Source organism: Nothobranchius furzeri, chromosome 16 (assembly GCF_043380555.1).
Source record: "Nothobranchius furzeri strain GRZ-AD chromosome 16, NfurGRZ-RIMD1, whole genome shotgun sequence".
In the NCBI taxonomy this organism is placed as follows: domain Eukaryota; kingdom Metazoa; phylum Chordata; class Actinopteri; order Cyprinodontiformes; family Nothobranchiidae; genus Nothobranchius; species Nothobranchius furzeri.
In genome coordinates this window covers 31,681,020-31,709,004 of record NC_091756.1, presented here as the reverse complement: position 1 = coordinate 31,709,004, position 27,985 = coordinate 31,681,020, and the positions used below count along the sequence as shown (strand labels likewise).

The following is a 27,985-nucleotide window of genomic DNA, read 5'->3' as shown; positions in this document are numbered from 1 at the left end:
AAAGGGAAAAAATGTATGTCTGCATGTAAATTCTTCATAAACAAATCTCTACACTGCTTTTATATGATTGAATAGGACACCAAATATTGCGATATTTTAGTGAATCGTTATTTTCTTACATCCCACATATACTAATGTAATACCGGTTATCAGATTAACAGCGATTTCATAATCGGATATTGATATCGGCCTTTACCTCGTCACATCGGTGCACCCCTGGTGACATCAGGATACGTTCTAGGGAGCTAGAGATAACTAGACGTGTGTGATAAAAACGTGATTACATCTATAAACTGAGCTTTTTTTGTTCCATGTTTTTCATGTACAAAACTTTCTAAAAGTTGTGCAAATTATAATTAAAATATAACAAGACCAGTATTGACAATAAAGGATTAGATTTATATAGCGCTTTCCATTATTCACGCGCTCTCACATTACTACGTAGCCACAGCCGCCCTGAGATGGCCCGACAGAGGCGAAGCTGCCATTATGCACCATCAGCCCCTCTGACCACCACCCATACAGGCAAATCAGGTAAAGTGTCTTGCCCAAGGACACAGCAGTAGAGAGCTGGAATCTATCCTGCTCTACCTCCTGAGCTACTGCTGCCCCAATATCCTCTGGATACACACGAACATAAGTTAAATAAAGATATGGGGGTTTAAATATTAAAAATAGAAGTTTCGGATTCACACTTGTGGTAAACTTTGTTGAATAATTTAAATGTCTTTAAAAACGGCCAATCTATCTTTCTTCCAGTGTTCAGGAAACAGAAGCAGGGAACGCGTTCCCGTTGTCCAGCTCCGACATGGGAGTCTCATCGGTGCTGACGATGCTGTAATGACCCGTCTCCGTGTCCCTGTGTGTCCGTCGTCTTCTGTCCCACACAACAGAGTGGACCAACCCCACTGGGACAGGCAGCATGGCGAAAATGATCAGTAATGACAGAACAGCCAGCGCCCAGCCAGGATACGGCAGATGGTCCTCAGACGCCTGAAAAGAAGAAATCCAAAAATTGACCTGAGTGGCACTTCTCATTTAGTTTATATTTAAAAAATACAGGAGTAGAGGAAAGAGCAGGACACAGCCCGTTGCACCTAAGCAATGTTGACTTTGAACAAGGCTTGATGTGTTTTGTAGCCGTCAAGCTGCCAAAACTGTTGAAGCATTAAACTTTCAGATGCACAAACCAAAATGTGTCAAAACCATTTCATGCAACAGTTCTGTGTCAGCAGGAATAAACCGGTGCGATTCTTCTACATCAGTGCACCTTCTCTCACCGTTTCCTGGTTCCACGCCATGTACGTTGGTGTTTTTATAAACATGCCGATAATGGTAGCTCCCAGCAGGCCCAGCATGGCCAGCAGGCACACGTATTTCCACAGGTACTTGTAAATGACGGGAGGACGCCAGCCCAGCATCCCCTCGATGTCGTCGAGGAATCTGGGACAAACAAAAAGCACACGATGCAGTGATGCTGACTTTAAACCTCCCATCAGACATTGGAAGGTGTGTGCAGAAACCTCACCTGTCAGCTCCATACAGCCACGACACGCTGAAGGTTTCAAACACGACAACAATGATGAGCGGAAGCGTGGCGGAGTAATCGTCAAACATGGTCACAAAGTAGTTCCCGCAGCGCTGGGTGAAGAGGAGGCCGATCAGGAAGCCGATGATGCAGCTGCCAACTGAAACGACAGAGACTACCGTGAGCCATCGGTCTGTGAGACAGCTGCTCTCTGGGCTGTTAGACACAAAAGTGTTAGAAAGTTACATAAACAGACCGGTCCCATGGGGCATAGGGTCATGGTTAGACTCACTGACCCCTCCTTTCCACCGGAGCCGTGACGGAGCAGTCAGCAGCACGTCATAGCTGCTGATAGGAACCGCTGTGGTCAACAGAACCTTTTCCACCGGAGCCGTCAGCAGCGCGAGTCGACCGGGTCTCAGGAGCAGCATGTCGCGGCCCTTATGCGCCGGTTCTATTTTCTACACGCGACGCCTCTGAAACGGGTCAAGTTCGACATTTTTGGGGAAGGAAAGACAGGAAATCGGACGCGGAAACGGAGCGAAGCTTCATGAGATTTTCAGAATAAAGAACGTACTGCCTTCCGGTCGCTTTACTTTAAAAAAAAGTTACTAACTGTGCGGCCCCGTGAGAAGTCATCACCCAGCTAGCGGTCTCCTTTGTTTTTCAGGTCCGTATTGGCAATTATAAAACGGACAGAACATAAAACACAAACCTTTTGGAGCCATGTTGTAGTTTTCTCCTGCTTGTTGTTGTGTTTACTGACGAAGTCACTCGTGTGACTTCGTGCTCCCCTGCTGCTACGCGTCTCTGGGGGGAAGGGACAAGCAGCAGCTTACGCGAGCAAGACGTGCTGCTGCAGTAACGTGCTGCTGACGGCTCCGGTGGAAAGGAGGGGTTAGTCTGTTTACCGAATAAGTTTTGCAACATTGACTGCAATGCTCTTCATATACTGATGGAAACCAGTAAATGAAATTGTTTTGTCAAAAAATAAATGTAAAAATGGCGGTTATTGTCTGGAAACACAGTCTGAACTTTTCCGGCTAGCAAAAGTGTGTGTTCTGGAACGTCTGTCACTCACTCACACACTCTCACACACACTCTCACACACACTCTCTCACACACTCACTCTCACACACACACACTCTCTCACACACACACACTCTCACACACACACACACTCACACACACACACACTCACACACACACACACTCACACACACACACACACACACACACACACACACACACACACACACACACACACACACACACACACACACACACACACGTCATGAGCCAGCAGAGAAGGGCAAGGTGGTGCTGAGCTGTGATTTTAAAGTTAAGAATAGGGCAAGAGAGCTAAGACCTGCCTTGTTCACCATAAAAACACCATGAAGTAGGTATAGGGTTATGAATGTAGGAGTTATAGCAGAACGATTGTGTTATTATGGTTGTTCGATGGTATCTGTTTCAGACTTGGTGACTTTTGAGGGGAGGAGGAGGAAAGAGGGTTGAACTCTAAAATGTTTTTAATGTAGTCTGCTTGAATGTCTTGTTCCAAGAACAACTACTCTACCTTTAATTCCATCTAAATGTATTTCATTTCATTCAGCCAGGTTTCCAACCCCTCTTGAAGTTCTTCACACTCTGGCTCATGGAAACCAACATGAGAAGGGTTCCAGACCCTTTCCAGATGCCCACAAACACTCTGGGGTAACTTGGACTTTAACCGTTGAATTAGACTCCCTCACCGTTGACCTTAAAGTTTAAAGAGCAAGTCACCCTCAAATCAACTTTTTTTTCCTGATAAATAAATGCGTGTCCAATCGTGCTGCAGACACGTGTAGTCAGTAGTTTTGCACTTTAGTGAAAATTTAAATTTTCTGCCTAAAACTGTCAGTGTTGTGCCGTTGTCAGGTAAAAACTCTGCACTACATTTGAATTTAAATCTGCCATCGCTATTCGCAAAGAGGTGCACTATGATGTTAGATGGTAGATTATGAAGTCACAATGTCGTGTGTGTATTTGTTAGCGGCTCTTCCCTCTTGGTCTGCTAGGCAACAGCATTTGTTGCATTTTTCAAACAGGAAGTGGGAGTTGAGTAAGAATCTGGCAGGGGGTGACTTGCTCTTTAAATTCCATTTCATCCTCAAATGCCAGACGAGCAGTAAGTTAACATTCCTGTAGTAGAATCAGGAGCTTACTTGTGAGTTTGGTCTTGTTCTTGGACAGACACTTGAAGCGGTCCCTCAGGGGGGCGAGGATGCCCTCCATGGTACCAAACATGGTGCTGAGACCCAAGTTGAGCAGCATTAGGAAGAACAGGGCCGACCAGAAGGGGCTTCCAGGTAGCAGGGTCATGGCCTCTGTGAAAGCGATGAAAGCCAGACCCGTTCCCTCAACGCCCTGAGCAGGACCAGAATCACCTGATGTAGTTTCAGTGTGCAGCGAAAAAAAGAATAAATCATGACATAAAGGACAGAGCTTGTCACCTTCTGCATCTCCTTTTCCAGGTCACAGGCTGTAATGTTACACGGTAGCTGGTGTTCATTCTGTTCAAGCCAGCGGGTGTAGTCCTCTAGAGCCACAGATCCTGGATCAGAGTAGTTGAAGGTGGGCAGCAGGTGTGTGTCCAGCACACAGCTGTGCTCTGACAACTTCTGTACATTACTGAAACACAACACAACAGACACTTGTGGTTCTCCGAGTTAATAATCAGTGTGTTTGAGTAGATTTTCCTCACTGCTGTAAACACACCTGGACACACACGCCATGACAGTTTTTTTGGCCCTGAATCCAAGCACAGCAAACACCACCAGAGTGGCCAGCACCGACGTGAGGAAGTTAATGAAGGAGACGGTGAAGGCGTCGCGGTGGCAGTTGTTGTTCTTTGGGTTGTATGAGGAGTAGGCGATGATGGAGCCGAATCCCAGGCCCAAAGCGAAGAACACCTGAGTGGCTGCCTGACGCCACACCTGTACATCCGCCCAGATCTCCAGCTGGAAAAGCAGAATAAAAGGTTAATCAGAGGAACCTGCCTTGCTCCCTTTCCTACAGCCACATGTTTAATTGTTGTGTACCTTGGGGTAAAACATGTAAGCGATTCCTTCTGAAGCTCCGTCCTGCAGGAGTCCTCGGATCAGGAAGCAGATCAGCACCACATAAGGGAAGATGGAGGAGAAATACATCACCTGCAAGATGGAGGGAAACAGATGTAATTCCTACTGATCATGTCCTCATGAATTCACATCTGGATTAGAGTCTTTGTGGGAATAGGTATAAATATTCACTATCTTACCAGCTTCCTGAACGACCTCTATTTGGAAAAACAGAGTTAACGTCTGACTGGCAAGATAATAAGCTGCAGCCAAGACCAAAGGGCACTGCTGTTACCTAATGTTTACACAACTGTAACGTGATGAAGGAGCCATTTCTCCCCTCTAACAGCTGTTAGAGTGCATGAAACAGCCCAAGGTCATGCATTCACTCCTAATGTTTACATTCCAGCAGTGAAGACAGAAGAACAAAGAATGAACTCTTTTCTTTTAATTAACCAAAGAACTCTATTTTAATAAAGCTAATCAAAACAATTGTTAGTCAATAATAACCATGTGACCGATCTGTGAAATCACAATGTTATGATTAATGTTTAATAAGGAATTGACGTATTGTAGCCACTAGACAGCTGATTCACAAGATAAATAATCATGACACATTCCGGTCGCAAAATCCAATCAGAACCTCCACATCTGAAGCGTGGCAGAGTCTCTGTGGTGTTTATTAATCTGTCAGCTGTGATTCGTCCAGAAACGAAAACATCAAAGATTAATAAGTCAGAACAACGCCATTTTGAATTCAGAATTCAGCCAGCACCCGGTTTCACCAGGCCGGCAGCCGACCGAAGTTCTAGAAGAGCCTCTCGGTCATAAGTCAGCAACAAAGTCACATTACACACGAAAACACTCAAAAATAATACAAAAATCAAATAACTGACAGGACACAGACGGCCTGCCACGTACACCGGCGCCATCTTGGACTCCAATCAATACCTCTTCAGAGGATGAGATGAATGAAACACTTGTTAAAGCCAGGGACATCCATGATTAAATGCTAAGTACCTTGACTGATGACTTGATGCCCTTGAACATTCCCAGGCACACGATGGTCCAGGCCAGCAGCAGACAGCCAACGATATACACATTAAAGGAGCCCATCTCATCGATCGAGTCCGTAACGTCCAAAGCTTTGCGGTACCAGAAATAGGATGTGGGAGAACTGCTCTTACATTCTTTTACTGGTAAAAAACAAATAAGCAGTTATGTGTCACATAAGACAAACTGGTCACATGTTCATTTATTTAACTGCTCATAGTTTTGAACTTTAATTTTGTTTACCAGTTATATTTCCCAGTTCCGGACACTGTTCCCACGGTAACGGGTACTGGAACGAGTTCCCAAAATAGTAAAGACTCCAGGCGAGGATCACGTTGTAGTAGAGCGCCACAAAGAAGCAAACCTGGAGGAGTTTAGTCAGGGTTATGTCTCAGTTAGTGGAAAAAGTAACATATTAAGGTGAAGCGTCTAAATCATTGAGTGTGCCTTTATCTACATTATACAAGTTATTTCTAATAGCAGAAATATCAACAAAATTCTGCAGTTACATAAACCGACTGTTTGCTTCAGTCTGAATATATAAATATGTTTTGAAAGGAAAGAGAAAAATAATTTAGTAGCTCTTTATCCAACTGCAGGATAAAGAGGCTCCAAGCAGGAAACTCCAGACCGAGGTGAAAGTGTGCTGAACCAACAGGCCTGAGGAAGGCTCTCTGTGGCCTCTCAGTATCAAAACAGTAGTAAGTGTGGAACATCTGTTTACCACACAGCTGGAGTAGCCGATGCCCGAGAGCTTTGGAGAGATGTACTTCCACACTCCGATGCTTCCCTGCCGGATGGCCTGACCGGCTGCCAGCTCCAGGAAGAACAGAGGGATCCCCACAATCAGCATCAGTAAGATGTACAGCAGGAGGAAAGCACCTGGGACGAGTAAATAAGGCTCCATTAGAAAAGACAATAACACACTGTTTTCCGTACACTGAGATTTTATAACAAATTCAACGATAAAAATGTTGAGGACCTGCTCAGCCATCAGGATAACAGCTGCATGCACTGCCCGCCTGTCATTCTGTCTCCTGTGAATGCAAAACAGTCAGGACTCACCGCCTCCATTCTGGTGGCACAAATACGGAAACCTCCAGACGTTGCCGAGTCCAACGCTGAATCCGACCTGAGCCAGAAAATACTCGATTTTACTGTTCCATCCCGCTCGAGAGGCCGGCTCAGAGGAGCCCTGCTCCGGGGCATAGCAATCGACCTCCGGCTCTGCGGCTTCAACCTTGTCATCATCATCGGTTGGCAGTGGCTGCTTCTCCATCTGAGACCTGAGGGACATCACAAAAGACAACTCTAAAAACAGAACTGAACTGAAGCTATTTCAGTGCAGAGCAGGCGTCCCCTAAAACAAGGCACGGTCAGAAATAGCTTTCATTTGACAACAGGTGACAATATTTTCACAGTTCCTCTCTAGTGTGCCACCTTTACAATCAAGAGCCATTTATTACATTAACCAAAACAAGCCTAGGGCTGCTTGAAACTGAGCATTGGGTGTTTATAAAAATGTAAAACATTAGTTGGCTAAAATATGAAATAAAGGAATCATAAAGAACTGGTGATATGTTGTCTTTAGGATTAAAACAAATGTATAAGTAGAACACTGCAATAACCTTTATTTCTGTATATTTTCGTGTTTATTTTATTTTTAAGTCTTAACTTATTAATCTTTAAAGCTAATGATATAATGCCTTAATAGTATACATAGTGCGTTATTTTAATGTAAATGTGCCTTACATACCTGGCCAGAAGGTAAACTAGTTGTTTACTTTGCTGCCCTAGTTTAGGATAATCCCAGATTAGAGGTCCCTAAATCCATTCACTCTTGTACTAATTCAAATAATTTAGAGGTAGTGAACGGTAATTAAATTACTTTTATGAAGTGAGGCCAGAGCTGCACACCAAACGACGTACACCCATAGCCTCCTCCCCCCTCTGGAGACCATCTTTATTCAACACGTAAAACATGAAATACTTTTAAAATAATGACTCACATTACGTCCAGGAAATATCTTTAGCAGAGAGGTAGAAGAAGCTGGTCTTGAAAAACGTAAAGATTATCTTTACCCTGCTTGTTGGGGGTACAAACGAGCACGTGCAGCTTTAATGTCGCGCTACGAAACAAGGCTCGCGCGACAAGTTTTGTTTTAAAAATACAGTTTAGATATTAAAACCATTATTAAAGTAAGGATATAGGTTATAAACCCAGGGAGACGAGGCAGCGCGTTTACCCGCGTGTTCCTGTGGTTTGTAGACACACGGAACCAGATCAGCGTGTGTTCCTCCTTCCGCGTGATGCAAGAGTTCCAGGAGGGATGCGCTCCTTGTTCTGTCGCCGGCGCAAAACTCAGCCAAGAGGTCATGGGTGTCGACCTGGTGTCGACGAGGGTTTTTCCGTGTGTTCATTTTAAATAAAAAGCATTTACAGCATTTGTTGAATCACAGATTTGATGATTATTTTAAAACTTCATTGCTAACGTGGCACAGAAACGGGTTCCCCGCAGGATCCGAGGAGCGCATTGACCGGTGCGGTGGATATGAACACCGCCCACTGGCCGCGCCTCCGCCTCAGCCACGCATACCCTTCTCCGATGATGTGGAGAGATGAGCGCTCCCTGAAAAAAATTAGATGCCAAAACAAACAAACAAACAAACAAAAAAACACTTATATTTGGCCTATTTGCGTTTGCGTTAGTTTTAAACCTCTTTTATTTGGGGCTCAATGTTGCCTCTTTTCTCTCCATATTTATAAATACAATTTTTATTTTCCCAGTTGGAACATCATGCGTTTCATACAAAACACAACAAAGTTTAGGCTTAACCTTCTCCTGTCATAAAGCCCATATATAAAAATAATTGGATAGTTCAAAAATGTAATAATTTGAGGAAATATTTTTCTACTGTTGAAACTGAAATCTAACTCAATTCAGCCTGTGACACGTTAAAATCTGTTTACCCTAGATTTAAAACTGTGCTTTTTAAATTTATTATAAAACACTAAAGTAACAGTCAGACACTTGATTATTAAGTATTTTAGTTACTCTGGCTTTCTGGTCAAAGACTAACCACGCGCGCGCGCACACACACACACACACACACACACACACACACACACACACACACACACACACACACACACACACACACACACACACACACACACACACACACACACACACTGCCACGTATGTCTGTTTAGAAGGTAAATAAAACACTGCAGTGAGTCATAAGTCACAAACTACTTCAAACACATAAAGCACTTCTCACAAACTCAGTAATAATGTTAAATACCTTGTGTTATCTTAGCTGGACCTTCTTGGATAAAGTTGTCCAAATGTCCAAACACAATGTCAAATGTAAAACTCTGAGATCCGGACTCCGCCCAAATCAACTCTCATTGGAGGATCAGGAGCAGCTGGCTGGAGAAGTCCATTTACACAACACGCGTGTCTGTGTGTGTGTCATGTGAATTAAATGTGTGTGTTCTCGTTTTTGACTCATTAAAAAACATTTTCTCTTTGTTGGAAATTCCTCCCTGCTCCCCTGGACACTTTATTCCTCCGCCTTTGGATGTATAGCTCTCTCTTCTGGAATTAACACGAACAGCACCTGAAGACTACAGAGTACATATATTTCGGGCTTTGTGTCATATTAATAAATTAATTTCTTACTATTTATGGATAGCTCTTTGAACGGCCTCAGTATGTAGAAACAGAGATTATTTCTGATTGACCAGACAAGCTAACAATTACTCATAAACAGAACAGATTCAAACCTCCCAAATTTAATAGCTTTTAAAGCAAATATTATTTTATGACTTTTATAGTGCCATAAATTTAACATTTCAAACAATTTTCCTTCATCCTGCCTGAGTTTTCCAACATGTCTCAAAGGTTTTATGCTTCAACACACCTGATTTTTATCAGCAGGTGATAAAAGCTGAAGAGCTGAGAAGGTAACTCAACCATTTAATCAGGTATGCTGGAGTACAAGACACAACCAAACAATGCTGGACAGGGGCGAGGACTAAGATTGGATACCCTGTCTCTAATTCAGCTGCAAATAAACCACATAATTCTATGTAAGGAGTTTAAAAATTAAGATATTGTCAGAAGTTTAATATTGTTGTCACTTGTTTCAGACAGTGAAACTTGTATATAAAAGTTTGTTTCTTGTAATGTTGATGATTGCCTATGCCTATCGCAACAGATATGAGTTGTGTTTTAAACAGGCTTCTGAAAAGAATGCTTATTCAATGCATCAAGTTTAGATTTGGCCTGTTTTTGCGTGAATTACTGCATCAATGCAGCATGGTGGCTATTAGCTTGTGTTAGGGTTAGCTTGCGCTGGGGCTCTGCTGAGGTGGCCCAGATTGCTCTGATAGCAGCCGTCAGGTCAACTTCATTGTTGGGTCTGATATCTTGAGAGTAACCCAGAAATTATCTTTGGGAGGTTCATGTCAGACAAGTTTATTGACCAAGTCATCCCAGTAACACCATGGCCCTAAAACCAGCTTCAGGTCAGTGATAAATACTGGATTTGTCTGAGAATGGGACCATCAAGGGGCCACATAGTAGTCAACATCCTTACACAATAGGTGTTTCTCAATGTCAAGGCACCTGGCCTTGTGAGGCGATGTCTTGCGAGGCCATGTGCCTTGCTTACGAGGACACGGTCCTTCCTTGGTCAAAGAAAACAGTTAAATGCAACAGACTTGCATCACGTGACCGCGGCTTCCACGGCGGTCACGTAACATCACGTGACACGGGAAATAATGTTATATTTTATACGTATTAGTTTTAATATAAATTTATAATGAGGCTTTTACTTTTTAAATTGTGTATACCGGTATGTTTATTGAATAAAAAATATAAGTGAGTTACTACCTGCTAGCCACCGAAGCTGCAACTACTAAGCAACTAATCAACTATGGATATGGATCTAAAAAAACATTTTAAATTAGTTGACTTACTTTTAAACTTGAAATTTGCCCCCGAAGTAGCTGCCAGCTTCTGATCCACCGTCCTTTTGAAAATACCGTGGTGTATTGTGGGTAATTTTTGACCAAGGCTAGACTACAAGACACCTCCCATGTATCTTTGCTCAGCTAGTTAAACGGCTAACAAACGGAGAACCCACGCCTCGGTAGAATATGAACAATATGTCTTGGCGGCTCCCGATGACGTATCTCCTAGGCAACCGGGGCGGGGCCAAGACATCAAGGCAAGGTTCCTTGGCATTGAGAAACACCCAATATTTTACACTGTAAGCTCATATTCAACTCATCAGCGACACTAGTGTTTGGACTTGAAATAGCACAAATCTATTACTAATCTATAATCTGATCATCATGCTAGGACAGATGAGTAACAGGACAGGGGCACTTAAGGAGACCAATCAGATTTCAGCAGGGCCTAGTGCCCCTGTGGCCCTGCCCCTAGAACCACCAATGCTTCATGTAGGATGGTTTTATTGGATAGATGTCTGTATTGCCCCTAGACTTCAGAAAGCCCAGTGGGCCGACACCAACAGAAGACATGGAACCCAAATCATGACACTTCCCCTGGACTTCCAACATTATGGATTCTCAGCCAATCCTATTTGTTCAGACTAGGGGATTTTGATTTCCAAATTACTTGCAGACTTCTAACAAAAGGACTCTGGACCACTGAGCAACAACCCAGCTGTTTTTCTCCCCAGCCCAGATGAGATGCTTCTGATGTCTCTGGTTCAGGAATGGACTGACACCAGGAATATGACATTTGTAGCCCATGTGTAGGATCGCTCTTTGTCTCTTGACTCCAGTCTCGGCTCCTGGTGAAGCTTCCTCAGATTCCCAAATGGATTTAGTTTCACAATCCTCAAGGTTCTGCTGCTGGTGTACCTTTTCCAGCCAACTTTCAATGAATATCCATGGATGCAGCGCTCTGTGAACAAGCAGCTTCTTTAGCCTTTTAGAGCTTTTTCTGGTTTCCCCTCTTTGTGAGTGAAATGTAAGTTTAACCCTCCCACTGTCCTAATGGGAGTGACCCCGCGAGGAAAGTTGACCATTGAGCAGGGTTGATGGTTTATCCCTTGGGTCCATGTGGCAGGGGTGAGGAGTGAGCACCACCTTACCCTTGCCACGTGGACCTCAAGGGATCAACCATCAATCCTGCTCAATGGTCAACTTTCCTCACAGGATCACCCATAAAGACAGCGGGAGGGTTAACTTTTTCACAATATTCCAAATTTCTGAGATGGCAGATCTACAGCAAAATGCCTGAATGCCTGAAACGGAAAAACCTGTCGCAACATTAAATTCCAAAGCAACTGAAATCCTGAAATGGCTCAGCCAAAGTTCCTCCATGGCCGGGAACATACTGTACCCGGCCACTGTACCTCAAAGACTTTGACCCATTCGACTCTGTCTGTGTTATTGGGATCAGTAAATGGTAATAACTGAAATTCAGATTATTAGAAAAAGTCTTCCAGTTATTGAGATCAGTTCAAGTTCATTTCTAAATCCCATTTAAACTACATGTGATCACATTTGACTAACTATGAAAACTGAGCCAGCATAAATGAACTTCAATTCTTGCAAAGATATATTTTTTTTACATTTAAAATGAAATAATTCTGACTTCTCCGACTCCCATCCGACTGACACGAGTGATTAATAGCAAAAATTTTTATCTGTGGGGTAGGGTTGTGTTTGGGCGGGACTGTGTGAGGTGAGGTGACACACCTTTGCTTTGTCATACCTCAGAAGTGGAGAAGGACGGATAGACCTGTAGTCACACGGAGATTCAGCACAACTTTTAGAATCAGATCACAGGTGAAGCAGCGGGAGCAAATATATCGGAGGTGAGTTGATCCAACACTGCTCACCATAGATGTTCCAGCATTTTAGACTATTTGACTCTAAAGTTAACATTAAACTAAACCAAAGTTTTATTTCCACCATCTAAAACCACATTCCGGCTTCCAACTTAACAGTTTCATAGAATTATTAATAAGAATAGTCGGAAAACCAAAACGCACCAAATTAACTTTATAATTTCTTCTTTATTCTATTTAATCAACAAAATTATTTATTATTTTTGGATAAATAAAAAGACAAATTAGTTTTTAAACCTTAGCAGCCATTTTCAATCAAACCAGAGTTATTCTTCCTGCATACATTAATTCTTATTGGAGTTTAAATCTAGTCTCTACTCTATTTTTGACTTAATAAACTAACATTATAGTCCAGCTAAAACCAGTATGAAGGAAGTATAAGTGATACTGAATGTTAGCTCTCTGTAATACCAGTGAGTCCTGTAATGGTCCCCACCAAGGAGCTGACTGAGCGATGAGATTGCGCTGTAGCCCGACTGGTTGGACAGCTTACTCCCTACAGGATGAACTTGTGTTGCTCAGATGCAAACAGCATGGAGAGATATGGTTCATTTGAAAAGCTGGAAAAGATTAGGTCTGCCGCAGGCATAAAACCACATCGGTACCAGATCACTAGATGGATCGGGTTCTGATCCTGCTTTCAGTTCAACCAGTTTAGATCTCTTTCTTCACAACAGAGCAGCTGACAGAGGTGGAAAAATGACAGGAATCACAAGGCACCTTGTTGACGTGAGTCCCTATCTAGATACTGTTTGGTGAAATGTTTTGAGTTTCTAATATTTACTTATTTCTCTGTTTTGCAGCATCTACTGACATTTTCACTCCAGAAAAACGATGTCCAGAGCGTAGAGGAGGCCCAGACCCGTCTCTCTTTCCTGGCTGAGAACAAGAAGCTGTGGAGTCAGAAGATGTTCCTGGATGTTGGCAGGGACTCCATTCTTCTCAGAGATATCAAAAGTCAGGTGGGAATGGGCATATAGTTTATTTGCAGCTCAACAGTAATTAAGAGGGAATGTTTGGCTCTGTCGGTGCACCCCAGGGCAGCTGTGGCTACATCGTAGCTCATCCCCACCAGGGTGTGAATGTGTGTGTGAATGGGTGAATGACTAGTTGTGTTGTAAAGTGCCTTGGAGGGTTGCAGGACTCTAGAGGGTGCTATATCAAATGCAGGCCACTTACTATTTGGCTCCGTTCATAGATTCAAATGTATCTCCTTTTTTTGTGGTGGAAGAATCATGTTTTGTCTTTTTCTGCCTGAAACCCTCCGTGCTTTCTTTTATCGGTCTTCTGAAGAGCTAAGGCTGCTGTAACAGATCAAAACGATCAGAATGCAAAACCAGTGCAGGTTCTGATCCGAGCTGTATTTGGTATTGGAAGCATGTAGATGAGCAGACTGGAACAGAAACCAGAAGTTACAATAATCACCTCTGCTGTAGGAAATGTTACCAAAGTAACTAAAGTAGAAGGACTCGGCTTAATTAATTGCTAATAAAAGAATTATGAAATGTCACCCCGCTGTAATTCTGCTTTAATCCTGGCAGGTGAGAAATGTTGGCTGTTGAAACAACACTGCCACTATTTGTAGCGGCAAAAGTAATAAAGAAAGCTGGAAAACCTGGTTTGAGGATCATCTGTGAGGTTTGGGAAAAATAGAAAAACGACTTGACTCAGATTTTATCACCAATGGATGGAACTAAAGAACAAACTTGGTCAAATGATTTGACCAGGGCTTGAAATGGAATGTTTAGAGCTTGGAATTGACATTTGCGAGTCTTAGGACTTGACTTGAGTTGAGACTAGAGTGAAAAGACTTGCTCGTGACTTAGTCCCAGCTCTGTGAATTGTTGTGGTGATAAACACTGATCCAGGGGCAGTGTCAGGATTTTATTTTCCAGCAGTTGCCTAGTGAGCGTCGGCCCTTCTATCCACTACACTTGAAAGCGTTGCAAAGCTTATCCTACTACGCAGCAGTTGGCCACCATTCTAGTGGATGACTTCCTTTCCAGTGGCAGCAAAGTGTCATGATTTGGATTCTGTCATTACGTTCGGAGTCTATTTTTTATGCATTGTGCTTCCAAAACACGTCAAACTCCACAGTTTAGATCACGCCAGACAGGAAGTAAAACACAACAGCAAAGTAAAACATTCAGAAACTTTCAAAATAAGTCACATGCAGGTAAACGTACGTCATTTCTTTTTTTAAAACCCTGTAGCCGATGTGAACAAAATAGAAAAGAAACCAGACCTTTTTGGTACATCCAGCTGTCTTTCTCCTTGTTATCGTGTGTGGACGTCTGAAATCAAGCGTGATGTTCAGTGATTTTGTGACATTACGAGATCAGCTGTGTGGAACGCTTTCACTCCCGTTTTGCTCAGAATTGCTCCCGGTCGGGAATGGGCTTGCGGGAAAAACGCCGCTATTACATTATGCAATCTCCTCAAACGAGCGGCGGAAAGAAGGGTGAGGGGTTGCTGTTACGTTGACGTGAACTGAAGAGTGGGCGAGGGATGTTCAAGAGTTGGGGTTGCTAAAGCGTTCCGAATCTGGCCGTTGCTTTAGCAACCCAAGGCTGCCGCCTGGCACCGCCCATGCACTGATCCCACTGCAGACATCATTTCTAGTGACGAAACTGATAAAATAAACAGAAAAAATGTTGTCATTTTGTCTCAGTTTGATACAAAAAGGCCCAGCAGAAGGCCTACTGAATGTAGAAGTTCTACCTGTCATAAGAATACGATGCAGACTCCACTGGAGACACATTGATGCAGAGTAACCATCTCCAGTGTGGACTTTGCAGATGATTCGGCGCTCAAAATGCTCAAACCTGTTTTTAGATTTTCTTTGTGTTGTGCTACACCCATAATGACCTTCAGCTTTTGCACAGGATGAGCTGGAGAAATATACCTTTGAAGCCATCTATCGCTGCCAAGCCATCTCCACAGAAAAACACTTCCCATCGCTGCTTCTTCTGGTCTGTCAGAGTTCAGACCAGAAGAAGCCCGACATTCACTTCTTTAGCTGTGAGACGGTAAAGGTGAGCATCCGAGCGCGTCCGGTTTCACACAGTGAGTCAGCTTGTTCCAGTTTTACAGTAGATGTTTTTTTTTTGTGTGTTGTTTTTTCCACAGGCAGAGAAAGTCTGTGATGACATTTCACGTGCTGTTTCCAGTTGCTCCACCAGAAGCAAGAAGACGACCAGCAACAGGTACTCTAAATGTCAGGGTCATGACTTTGCAGAAAATCCTAGAGAATACACGTGGCTTTTTAGAAAAAGGATTAAAATCACCGATCGGCACTATTTTTCATGGTTTCTACTCATTTTTGATGGGGGGAAAAAGTCCCAAAACACCAGAGGAAACCACAGCTCAAGGTAATCCTTGATAATTAGGTAATTTTTCCTAGAAAACAGGTTTGTTTCCTCCTTTTTCTGTCGTCACCATGTTTCGATTCTCTACTCAGTCAAAGCAGCCTTGTGTCACCAAGCCACCTGTTGAGACCAGGCAGGAACACAGGGAGGAGAGTGTAAACAGCTGAGAGAGAGGGACAAGGACTCGTTTTACCAGTTTCTGCATAACTTAAGAAGGTGTGACAGTGCGAGCAAGGCCATTGTGACAGAAATCTGCGAGAGCAGAAGATTGATGACAGCAGCGGTGCACAGATCCTCTGGATTTCCAGTTTTAAAATACTTTTGTTGTTTTTGGAAGGATACGTGAATGAAAGATTCCTCTGGTAAGACTGGCTGGTATTGGGGCTTAATCAGGAATCGTTTTAAACTCTCCTGAGGGTGTTTGATGAGTATCAGCCTATCAGCTGATGGGCTTTAAAAAGGATCAATCTAGATGCTGTTGTTTAAAGACGATGAGCCGATTCAGTTCAATTGGAACAATCCCGTGTTTAATTCCACTGTGTGAGAGAAATGAGGGCTGGGTTTGTGTTTCAGAGGAACCATTGTGTGAACCTGGGAGTGTAGAACTAGAACGACCAAACAAATCAAAGATCTACTCAAGCTGTGCATATTTAAAAATGGATCCATTTAATGTGTGTTTGATTCCTGGAGTCCTTGCTGAAGGGCGTTTCTGGTGGCAGGGCTGAGTGATCAGCAACGCCACCATCAACAAGAGGGTTGTTTTCACTAGTCTCCCTCAGCCCAAGAGCTGTGACCAGTGTGTAAAACACTCTCCTCTCTCAGACGGCCTCAGAGCGAAGAGGAGATGTACGAATTCTACGAGATACCAAATCATCCTTTCCTGCATGCTCCGAACCCTCCTCCAGTCAACCCTCCACCATATCCTGGACCCAGAGGTGAGAAACAAGAAATTCATTCAAGCCAATAGATTCTAAGCTCAATGGAGCACAGAGGGGTGTGTGTGTGTGTGTGGGGGGGGGGGACAGAAAATCCAAATCAAGGAGAGAGCAGAATGAAAATGGCTGAAGTGAAATCTCTGCCTCCTTTTAAAACAGCTAATGGACTGAACGGCGGGCCTGATATCTCCTTCCTGCGAGCAGAGAGAGAAGTGGTACGTCTTCTCTTTGCATTTGGGTCTTTTAGGTCAAGAATCATGTCTGGGATTTATTTCCAAAACATCTTTACTTTGCTTCAGGCGATCCTCAACCACTGCTTTGATGACATTGAGGGCTTCATGGCCAAGCTGCAGGAGACGGCAAATGCTACAATGACCCTAAACCAGAGGAAGAAGAAGAAGAAGAAAAGTAAAAAGCAAAGTGCTGAAGGTAAGAGGAGTTGTGAACTATGAAGGTGTCATGTTACTGCTGTCGTCATGTGTGATGACTGCAGTGTTTGTTGTGCTGAATCAGATGATTTACTTGCTGAGAAAGCTCGACCCCCACCAGAGGAGGAGTTTGTCGATATTTTCCAGAAATTCAAATACTGCTTCTGTCTTCTGGTGTGTAATCTACTCAAATCACATTTCACCTGGTGGCCAACTTAGTGGTTCATTTAACTATTATTATTGTTTTTTTTAGGCTCGTCTGAAATCAGCCATCACCAGTCCTTCATCAGAGGAGCTCGTCCACCATGTGTTCAAAGCTCTGGATATTGTAAGTGGGCATTAAAAACTTCCTCACCTGCTGCATCTATTGTTAAGATGACAAACCATTTTTCATGGTAGTGCTATGCAGAGAACAGGATGGATGTCTTAAAATAAATCCACAAGTCTTGTGATCATGGACTGGCTGAAGCCCAGGCAACAGGCTCTTAAAAAGGACCACATGTCCCAGTTAAGAGTTGGAAAAAAGCACACAACTACATCAGAAAGACAAAATTATTTGACGGGGGCTCTAAAAGGACTGAAAAAATGTTCCAAAAGATGCATCAACTGTTTGTTTCATAGTCCTTGATGCCATATTGTTTACCATTTTCAATGGGGATCAACCAGCAAATCAATGTAGGAAGCCTAAGCCTCCTGCCTCTCCGGTTGGATCATGGGTCCCCAGAAGAATGATAAAATGAATGCAATTAAGAGAGAATGAAAACAATCTTGTAAGGAATAAGGAGATGATCAGTCTTTATTTGTACAGCGCCTTCCACTGCCTTTACATGAGCCCAAGGTGCTGAACATAAAATACAGTTAAAAACACAGATGGCAATAAAAAGGAGGTAAAAACAACATACAGCCATAAAAGCACCAAACAAAATGTAAACTAGGACCATAAAAATATACAACCAGGTCACAAAAGCCAAACGATAAAAATAAGTCTTCAAACAACTCCTAAAAACCTGCAGCGACGGTGGCCATTTAATATCAAGTGGAAGCTCATTCCAGAGAGAAGCCCGTCACCTCTAGACCTGTACCTAGTCTGTGGGACAGTCCGTAGCTCCAGGTCCGCCGAACGTAGAGTGCGTGATGGGGTATGCCTTTTTATTAAATTATGGTGGGGCGCCACCATAAAGGGACTGGTAGACGTAGCACATAACTTTATGAAGGTCACACCAAAGCCAGCCTGATCAGGTGAGTTTTCAGCAGCTTCTTAAAGGAGACCACTGAGTCCACAGATCTCAGGCTCAGGGGGGGAGAGTTCCAGAGCCTGGGGGCCACAGCAGCAAATGATCTGTGACCTTTGGTCTTAAGCCTGGTGCGCTGCACATCCAGCAGACTTTGGTCACAAGTCATCGAGGCTAAGGAGCTATTTTCTAATCTGCTTTGCCTTACGCCCTGGATCACACACACATTATACGTCCATTTAAATGAAAAGTAATGATGTGCGTTTCGACCATGCCGGCATAGATGTAGTTTGGGGTGGGACATGTCCCCCCCCCCCCCCACACACACTTTTTCCAAAGTCATTTTTGTTCCCTGCACTTTTTACCATTCAAGAAAAGCAATTACGCTGATTTAAATAGACACAGGTTGAGCACTAGGACCAAGCAGAAAACAACCACTTGTATCCCCCCCCCGTCCCCCCCCCCCCCCCCATCCTCTTGCTGGTTGTGCACCCCCCACCCTCACCCCCACTTCTAAGTCAAAACTACGTCCATGCACGCCAGTTACATACTTGGCTTGTAAAAGTTCTTAATTGCCGTAATTTCCTGACTATGGAGCACACCTCAATATAAGCCGCACCTACTAAGTTTAAAAAAAAATGGAACTGTACTTATATAAGCCGCACCGGGCTAAAAGCCACAGATATCTACTGAGTTGAAAACGTAGTTTAACTGAACGTAACTGAACTGATCAGTATCAAACAAAACAGAAAAGTTATTGATTAGTTTATTCTTCATCCTCCTGCGCTCTGAAACCACTGAAGTCATCTTCTTCAGTGTCGGAGTTGAAGAGCTTCGTCACATACCTTTTTTGTGGCGATGTCAGTGTCGCTGTCCGTGTTGCTGTCATCATCCCGGGTGAAGCTGGCTTGAATGAGTTCTTCCCCCTGTCGTCTCCAGTGCCGAACCATGGATTCATTCATGCCAAGCTTACGTGTAGCAGCACTGTTTCCCTCCTTTACTGCCAGATCGATGGCCTTCAACTTAAATGTGGCAACATATGAACTCATACGTGTAGTTACCATGATGAGGGGGTATGGATTTGAAAAAAAATCTTCGTCGTGCCGGCTGCTTGCATGTGCTAAATTAAAATGAGCACTTCCTTCGATTTCCACTTTTGACTTCCACCTGTTTCACTTTCTGCTAAAGCGCCCCTGGCAGGTGAAGGAAAATCTTCAGTAAAGCTGCATGGTTCAAAGCGTGGGGAAAAAAGTAGCGGCTTATAGTCCGGAAAATACGGTAGCATGACTACAAATCGTACATCACCACAGAATCTCCTCTCCGCTAGCATAGCTGCTACTTACCACCATGGTCAGATTTATGGTGTTTCTTTCCTCCTGAAGGAAGGATTTGAAGTTTGCTGAACTTTCATCCATTGTTCTTCTGCTTTTCCTTGTGTCTGCTTCGATGACGCCAATTTGGTGATGCACATTTGTAGTCCTGGACGTGTTTTCGCACAAAACCTAAAATGTAAATTTTCCCCCATTGAAAAAGAAGCATTTTCTTGGCATCAAAATGTCTTTAAAATTCAAGGACATCATATGTGAAATCCATGACACACAACAGGATTAGAAAAAAACATTTTTAGCCCCATTAACTTATATTCATTTTTCATTCTTCTAGAGACCCATGGAAGTAGATGGGCGTGACTTAGACTTCCTCTATTAATGTTGGTCAGAGGATTTGATCTATCTCTTAGAAACAATTAGACATGCAGGTAAACTAAAGTGTAAACATGTGTCATGTCAAAATAATGAACAGGTCCCAGTGGCATTCAGCTGTGTTACTGGAAACCATGCGTGCCTTCAATGTTGACACAGAGCTCGTCCAAGATGGAGGCTAAAGTCTCCAGGACCTGTCTGATCTGCTCTGATGAGATGCAGGAATGAACTTTCTGTTGGGACTTTTTACAACATTTGGTTTAGATCCGAGCTCCACTCAGCTGCCCTTTGCTGCTTTGAATTATAAAATAAAAAGAAACTAAAATAAGGGTTGCTTTTGCTTTTTATTAATAAACTTTACAGTAATAATCTGATTTTACTTTAATTCTGCAGAAACTCTTAACTTCTGTAAAAGTTGATTTAAAAGCATCATGTGAGGATTTGAGGTGTTTGACGCAAATCAAACCTGAGGAAAATAATCAAACCAGTTTGTTTGATTTGTGTTTGTTGACACAACTGAGTGAAACCATGCAGCTGCACCTCCCAGGGCCTCTTTATGCATCTCAGTTTGCTGCTTTTGTGATCAGATCATCTATCATTTTATCCCTGCCTTTGCTCTGACAGATTAATGGGTCATAATGTTTAGTATCTTTAATGGCTCTGATGTTCTGTGTGTGTGTGTGATCTCTGCATCTCACAGATGGTGAAAACCACAAGCGGACCAGCTCTCGCGGCCTCGGTGTCCAGCCCTGCAATGACCAACTCTGCTGTCTCACTGTTACAAGACACCCTGAACGAGGAGGAGCGGGAACTGTGGACGTTCCTGGGCTCCAACTGGACGCTCCCTCTGTCAGTATCAGCAAACACAACACAACACAAACGGTCGTACTCCGCAGGACAAAGAGACCACTTCGGCTTTCCTTTTCTTGATTTCTTGTTTTTTAAGGTAGCTTTTGTTTTATCTGAAGAAAATATTATAAATAACCCCTGGTGAGGTTTTTCCGGGCACATCCAACCTGAAGGAGGCCAAAAGGAAGACCCAGGACACGTTGGAGGGGCTGTTTCTCACCTAGCCAGGGAATGCGTCGGTATTCCCCCGGAGGAGGCTGGGGAGAGGGAAGTCTGGGCCTCTCGACTTAGGCTGCTGCCCCCACGATTCGACTCCGGATAAGCGGAAGAAGATGGATAGAGCTGACTGTTTCTATTTAAGACATAAACTCTTATGTGATTTATTTTCTCTACTATAATATTTTAAGGGAAAATAATACATGTTAAAGGTGTGAAACACTGAAAACATTTAATGGATGTAGGCTGAACATGAAAATCGTCTCCACACCTATCTCCTGCATTATCTTCTGATGCAAAATAGTGAAACTCTAGGACTTAAATCCTGACAGATCTACTCACACTGTCACTGAACATTAATGGACTCACCCATCTTGACTGTCGGCAGGGAAGACTGTTGCTGGTTTAGCATCCAGGAAACAGCAAGAGAACGTCTCGGCTAGTAGAAGCTAACCGTTAGCAATAGCAACTCCACCACATAGCAGAACTCCTTCAAGCTTGTGTTTTTCTGGTGGAGATAACTCATTCACTGCCAGCTGTTTCCTGATCGCTAAAGCCCTTCGCTGCCAGTGCTTATCACCGGTTTTCCTTTTTTTAAGAGCCACAGAACGTTGCGCGCCAGGATGATGTTGACGCCAAAACTACCAAAACAAAAAGGAGATTCACCTCTTACATCAGGAAGAATCCGAGTGTTTCTAGCGTTATCCATTCTTTCATAAGCTGTTGTCGAATTGTGATCGACAGAAGCTTTTCCGGTTCGCGCCTCACTTTTTTTTAAGGGAACGGCCAAAAACGGTCTAACACATGGATGTTCTGCTTCCTGATCATGTGACGTATGGAGATGAACACACAGTAAAAAACTGTAAAAAAAATGCAAATGATGACTTTAGTTGTCATTGGCAGTGAATGAGTTTAAACATCAACGTGGCAGAGCAAATGGAGTCAGTAATAGAGTTGCGTTGCTATTAGCCAATCAGAGACGAGGTATCCAAATATCCAAAACCTGTCGCCTGAGGCTCAGCTGTGATGTGGCTCACTTCTAGTTCCTGGAAATGGTGCACCAATGTAAAACTTTTACCTTCTCCACCTTTTTGTTAATTATCGCTAGTATTTTATTTGCAGTTTAAAAACTTGAAAAGAGAAAAATCTGAACATCAGTGTTCAAACACTGAACTTTAGCTGCACTATCCTGTGTAGAGTTCCTGTCTGATGAGGACACAGGAAGTGACTTTGATCTCTCTCAGCTCTCAGCTCAGGAGGCCCGTGGCTCCATACACACCTGTGTTCTTCAACAACTGGAAGCCGGAAGCCTCCAGGCCAGATGGACAGGTTTGGGAGGATCCTGTCGAGTCACAGCACAAGCATGAAGCCCTCCGTGTGAAACAAGAGGTATGGAATACCTGTATAAGATCACAACTTGTTCCACCTGTGCTTCAGAACACGAACGATGTGACAGAGTGCAAGAACAAGGTGGTGGAATGCTGGCCAACTATGGACTTTAAGATCTTTGGTGAAATTTGATGGGTTGAATCTTTTACTCAGTCACCAGCAAATTTTCATGCAGATCTTCTCTTTTCTGGTGTTTTTCCACAGACTCATCAACCACTTCCAGATATCAACCATGAATCGTAGGTTATCTTCAGCAGCATCACCACTCAGTAGGTCTTCTTCTTTCCTGATTTCATAACAAACCGTATCTCCTTTGTGTGTATTTAGAGGTGTGCCCACTCCTGATACTGACAGACTTTACAGCTGCAGCTACGACTTCATAGCCAGGAACAGCAGTGAGCTGTCAGTGCAGCACGGAGAGACTCTGGAGGTATGAAGTGGTGTGTGTTTGTTGTGAAGCTAGTCTCATCTGTTTAAAAAAGAAAATATCTTAAATTATTTCTGCAAATCCTGTATGAGAAGCGTAAGAGCGACTCCTCCATCCAACAGGTGATTGAGTCATCCAAGCGCTGGTGGAAGTGTCGGAATCGCTACAACCAGGTTGGATTTGTGCCCTTCAACATCCTGGAGCCTGTGGCTCACGCAGAGAGTCCTGTCTCCAGCAAACCTCCCAGTGTAAGCCAATAAAACACACCGCAGGTGTGCATGCCAGAGTGAGGTTATCTTTTATCTGTGTTCCTCATTCTTGCAGGTTCCAGCTGCACCCCCCCTTCCTAAGACGCTGTCTGTAGTCCCACCGAGCCCCCCTACTCTGCACAACACCCTCTCCCACTCCCCACAGCGCCCTCGCAGCTTACCACCATACGCCCAGCTCGCACCGGCTGTAGATGAAACCGATAAAGGTGAGATTTTAGATTTGTTCACAGGTTTTTAAGTGAGTGGAGTGAAGCAGCCTTAAATGAAACCTCTGTATCTTCTGTGTTCAGTCATGATGGTGAACGATGAGCTGCTCCAGAGGCTGACCAATGGGAAGGCCAGTATGAGCAAGCCCCTTATCATCCAGCGGGCCTCGGAGACCTCCGTCCCTCTGGATTTCCACTCCCCTCCAGAGGAGGTGGCTGGGTGGCTAAAAGGGAAAGGCTTCAGCGAACCGTGAGTTGCCTGGTTTATTCACTACATCAATTTTTATGTAAATTGCTTGACTGTTTTTTTTTTCTGCCTCGACTTCCCACATTAGGACGGTGACGTGTTTGGGTGTCCTGACTGGTGCACAACTCTTCTCCCTCAATAAGGAGGAGCTCCGAGCGGTGGTTCCAGAAGAGGGCACCAGGGTGTACAGTCAGCTCACCGTGCAGAAATCATTGCTGGAGGTAACTTATTATATTTTTTTAATAAATATATGGAAGTAAATGGGTCTTGCCAGATTTTGAACCGTTGTAAACATGGATTATAACTCGAAGACAAAGTATAATTAATGTAATTGTTATGCTCTTCAACTCAGTTCTTTGTGAAGTGTTGGTAGCAGTTCCCAGAGTGAAATCATTTAAAGCTTTTGTTTTTTAGTGTTAGAAATTCAGTCGAGATGTGAAGCTTTAAGTTAAGTACTCGCTTCATAATCACAAGGTTGCAGGGTCCAGCCCCGCTCAGTCTGTCGCTGTCATTGTGTCCTTGGGCAAGTTCACCAACTCACCAGAGTTCACCAGTGTTGTCTTGGCAACCGTTTATATTCCACCTTCAGCCATTGCTGAAAATGCATGTGATGCCATCAGTTCTGTTGTCACTAAGCTACAAACCCAGCACCCCAATGCTTTGTGGCTATATCTGGTGATTTTAATCATGCCTCGCTCTCTGCTACACTTCCAACATTTCAACAGTTTGTCAGCTGCTCCACCAGAGAAAACAAGACATTGGATTTGTGTTATGCAAATGTAAAGAATGCATACATGTCCAAAACAAGACCTCCTCTGGGACAATCAGATCACAATCTTGTTTTTCTCTGCTCAGAATACAAACCACTTGTTCAGAGGCAACCTGTGACAAGAAGAACTGTGAGAAAATGGTCACAGGACGCTGAAGAAGCCCTGCAGGGTTGTTTTGAGACCACAGATTGGATGACTCGCTGCCAAGGATATGAAGAGGACATCAATGCCATGACTGGATGTGTCACTGACTATATAAACTTCTGTGTGGACAACATCATACCCACCAGAACAGTGAGATGCTTCGCTAATAACAAACCCTGGATCACCAGTGAACTGAAGAATCTGCTAAATGAGAAAAAGAGCCTTCAAGGAGGGAGACAGGGAATTATGAGTATACAGAAGCAACTGGAGATCAAGATCAGAGACAGCAAGTAGGCATACAGGAAGAAGCTGGAGAACAAACTACAGAGGGACAATATCAGATGTCTGGTCAGGGATGAAGAAGATCACAGGCTTCAAGCAGAGGAAGGATTGCACAGATGGCAGCCTGGACACAGCCAATGAACTGAACAAATTCTTCAGTAGGTTCAGTTCCAGAACAAACCCAGCATCATCCTCGCCTGTCCCCAGCCAATCACACACACCATCCTCCTCTGATCCAACATTTTCCTGTCACACGCCAGCTCTTTTGTGCTCTAACATGGTCATGGACTCTTCTGGTTCTATAAATCTGTCTTCAACCAAGTCAGGAGATGCCCCCCCCAGAAGTCAGGTGAAGAGGCAGCTGGAGAGACTGAACAGGAACAAGGCTGCAGGTCCAGATGGTGTCAGCCCCAGAGTACTGAAGGCCTGTGCAGAGCAGCTCTGTGGGATTCTGCAGCACCTCTTCAACCTCAGCCTGGCCCAGGAGAAGGTTCCAGTCCTGTGGAAGACATCCTGCCTTGTTCCAGTTCCAAAGAAAACTCGCCCATCAGTCAATGACTACAGACCGGTTGCCCTGACATCCCACATCATGAAGGTCCTGGAGAGACTCCTGTTGGTCCACCTGAATAAGCAAACTAGGACATAGCAGGACCTGCTGCAGTTTGCTTATCGCCATGGAGTTGGAATTGAAGATACCATCATCCAGTTGCTTCAACCAACCCACTGTCATCTGGTCAAAGCAGGCAGCACTGTGAGGGTCATGTTCTTTGATTTCTCCAGTGCATTTAACACAATTCAGCCTGATGTACTTTGCCAGAAACTCCAGAAGACACTGGTGGGGGCCTCAACTATCGCCTGGATTAAAGACTACCTGACAAACAGACCACAGTTTGTGAGGCTGAAGAACTGCACATCAAACCAGGCGATCAGTAACATTGGAGCACCACAGGGGACTGTACTCTCACCATTCCTTATTACCCTATACACCTCAGACTTCCAGTACAAATCAGAGACCTGTCATCTACAGAAATACTCAGATGACTCTGCAGTTGTCGGGTGTATCAGAGATGGACAGGAAGCTGAGTACAGAGAGTTGGTGGAGCGCTTTGTGGCATGGTGTGGAAACAATCATCTGACCTTGAACGTGAACAAAACAAAGATGATTTTAGACTTCAGAAGAAACAGGGTGGAGTCAAACACTGTTTCCATCATGGGAGAAGAAGTGGAGGTGGTTGAGGAATACAAATACCTTGGAGTTCACCTGGACAACTAGGGATGACTGTGGAACCACTGAAGGAGATAATGCAAAGAAGGATTCTCCAGAGAATCAAGAAAATTATGGACAACCCTGAGCATTCTCTTCGCAAGATTGTCTGACAACGGAAGAGTGGCTTCAGTCAGGCTTCTTCAGTTTCGCTGCAACACTGACCGCTACTGGAGATCCTTCCTGCCAACAGCCATTGTAATATACAATAACTCTTTGCTGTAGTAGCTCAGAATAATAATAAGTCATCAATTTCCCTCTGGGATTAATAAAGTATTTTTGAATTGAATTGAAAAACACTTAATGCCCCTTGCCTGCTGGTGGTGTTCAGAGGGGCTGGTGGCGCCTGTGTACGGCACTCGCTTCTGTGTGTCCCAGGGCAGCTGAAGCTACAATGTAGCTCACCACCAGGATGTGAATGGGTGAATAACTTACTGTGTTGTAAAGCACCTTGGGGGGGTTCCAGGACTGTAGAAGCCGCAATATCAAACACAGGCCATTTAATTTAAAAATTCTAACAAGACACCAATTTTCCTTGTTTAGAGCTTCAAATTAGTCTCTAGAAAAGCAGCTGCAGTGATTGACACGGGGCTGAATAATATTGGACTGGCATCCAGCCAATCCAATCCTATGGTTTTGGTCATGTGACTCCATGCGTCCAAGTTCAATTGATCCACAAAAACCTGGAACACCAAACCAGAGTTTGAATTTTCACCATGAACAAAAACTTTCAAAACTCTCCGTATAATAATTATAACAAGTCTTTAACATGAAACTAAACTAAATCTAAAATGTAAGATAAAAGGAATTTGAACTGTCACCATGTGAAGAACAGGATGTTTAATTGTTTTGTCTGCAGATACCTGAACAGCATTCACTAGCGCACTGTTGAATTTACATTGAGCATCAATAATCCAGTGTTTTTTTAAATAAATGCAGGTCTTTGATTAATCCTTTCATGTATGAATTATGAAAACTGTTTCATTCATAACCAAACTGGTATATTTATTTACTTTTAATTTTCAAATAAATTATGGCCTCTGTGTTGTGAACATAAAATATGCTGGTTTGTGGAGGCTCAAATGCAACAGCAGCTTTGCTTCATTAAAAAAAACCTTGAGTAGCTGTCCACTGTAAGCAATAAAAGGTCTGTTTACAACTTTTTAGCTCATAATCATGAGATCTAGACTCGTGTAAACTCCTGAACTTTTGCACACACTAAAAAAAGCTAATCTGCTCGGCTTCAATAAAAGACCAAATTTAGAAAGAGGCAAACTACACCATCTGTGAAAATCTATAAAACTTTGAGTTTAGCATTTAATTGAAGTCTATTTTTCATCATTTGAACCCGTTTCCTACAGGATGCCAGGCGAGCCACAGAGCTGGAAGCTGTCATGGAGAAACAGAAACTGAAGGTTGACCTGAAGCTGGAGAGCAGCACTTTGTGAGCTGCTACACACCTGAGAGGAAGGTGGTGTTTCATCTGGAACAAGCTGCCACTGAAGAGACTAAAGAAAAACTATGAATCTGCTTATTTTAAGGGTAACATGTTGTGATTTTTAAGATGTTATCACTTCAAGTTAAAGGGAAATTAAATCAAGTTTGTAATGCAAGAAGGCCATGTGTATAATATTTAAAATGCCATATGTTCATAAATGTAAGTGTGCTGCCCTGGTGGAAAAA

The 27,985-nt window shown here is 43.5% G+C and overlaps 2 protein-coding genes across 7 annotated transcripts; one reads left to right on the top strand and one right to left on the bottom strand.

The window, feature by feature from the left end:
* Positions 1-531: 531 nt before the first annotated feature.
* Positions 532-9,081, bottom strand: LOC107388084 (sodium-dependent neutral amino acid transporter B(0)AT2). Of its 3 annotated transcripts, none has more exons than XM_015963462.3 (12): positions 8,989-9,081; positions 6,748-6,968; positions 6,407-6,564; positions 5,926-6,046; positions 5,650-5,825; positions 4,612-4,722; positions 4,289-4,530; positions 4,024-4,201; positions 3,736-3,937; positions 1,529-1,688; positions 1,281-1,443; positions 532-993 (listed from the first exon to the last, which is right to left on the bottom strand). In XM_015963462.3, exons 2-12 carry the CDS (start codon positions 6,959-6,961, stop codon positions 763-765), a joined length of 1,956 nt encoding a protein of 651 aa, XP_015818948.1. In that variant the 5' UTR covers positions 6,962-6,968; positions 8,989-9,081; the 3' UTR covers positions 532-762. The 3 variants fall into 3 exon arrangements, with proteins under 3 accessions (XP_015818948.1, XP_015818949.1, XP_015818946.1); XM_015963463.3 differs by lacking the exon at positions 8,989-9,081 and adding an exon at positions 7,929-8,046; XM_015963460.3 differs by lacking the exon at positions 8,989-9,081 and adding an exon at positions 7,692-7,826.
* Positions 9,082-12,451: 3,370 nt separating this feature from the next.
* Positions 12,452-27,856, top strand: LOC107388085 (epidermal growth factor receptor kinase substrate 8-like protein 1). 4 transcript variants are annotated; one of them, XR_008565529.2, is made up of 20 exons: positions 12,452-12,543; positions 13,254-13,305; positions 13,380-13,538; positions 15,462-15,611; positions 15,706-15,782; positions 16,767-16,879; positions 17,039-17,094; positions 17,179-17,308; positions 17,393-17,481; positions 17,561-17,635; positions 20,940-21,088; positions 22,549-22,693; positions 22,898-22,932; positions 23,021-23,123; positions 23,243-23,368; positions 23,445-23,595; positions 23,680-23,845; positions 23,931-24,063; positions 24,698-26,500; positions 27,664-27,856. XR_008565529.2 is itself a non-coding variant. In XM_015963464.3 (19 exons), exons 2-19 carry the CDS (start codon positions 13,276-13,278, stop codon positions 27,748-27,750), a joined length of 1,974 nt encoding a protein of 657 aa, XP_015818950.1. In that variant the 5' UTR covers positions 12,452-12,543; positions 13,254-13,275; the 3' UTR covers positions 27,751-27,856. The 4 variants fall into 4 exon arrangements, 3 of the variants coding, with proteins under 3 accessions (XP_015818950.1, XP_070401648.1, XP_015818951.1); XM_015963464.3 differs by lacking the exon at positions 24,698-26,500; XM_070545547.1 differs by lacking the exon at positions 27,664-27,856 and having other exon boundaries at positions 24,698-26,601.
* The last annotated feature ends 129 nt before the right edge of the window (positions 27,857-27,985 follow it).

What these genes read in the sequence shown, in the direction of transcription:
- LOC107388084 (XM_015963460.3), bottom strand. An exon ending in GAACAAGACCAAACTCACAA is followed by an intron (nt 1,689 to 3,735) that starts GTAAGCTCCTGA and finishes CTGTCGTTTCAG; the next exon opens with TTGGCAGCTGCATCATCGGC. An exon ending in TGGCTGTATGGAGCTGACAG is followed by an intron (nt 1,444 to 1,528) that starts GTGAGGTTTCTG and finishes TGTTTGTCCCAG; the next exon opens with ATTCCTCGACGACATCGAGG.
- LOC107388085 (XM_015963464.3), top strand. Translation starts at nt 13,276, where the DNA reads ATGACAGGAATCACAAGGCACCTTGTTGAC. An exon ending in TAAAAAGCAAAGTGCTGAAG is followed by an intron (nt 17,309 to 17,392) that starts GTAAGAGGAGTT and finishes GTGCTGAATCAG; the next exon opens with ATGATTTACTTGCTGAGAAA. An exon ending in AGCACGGAGAGACTCTGGAG is followed by an intron (nt 23,124 to 23,242) that starts GTATGAAGTGGT and finishes TCCATCCAACAG; the next exon opens with GTGATTGAGTCATCCAAGCG.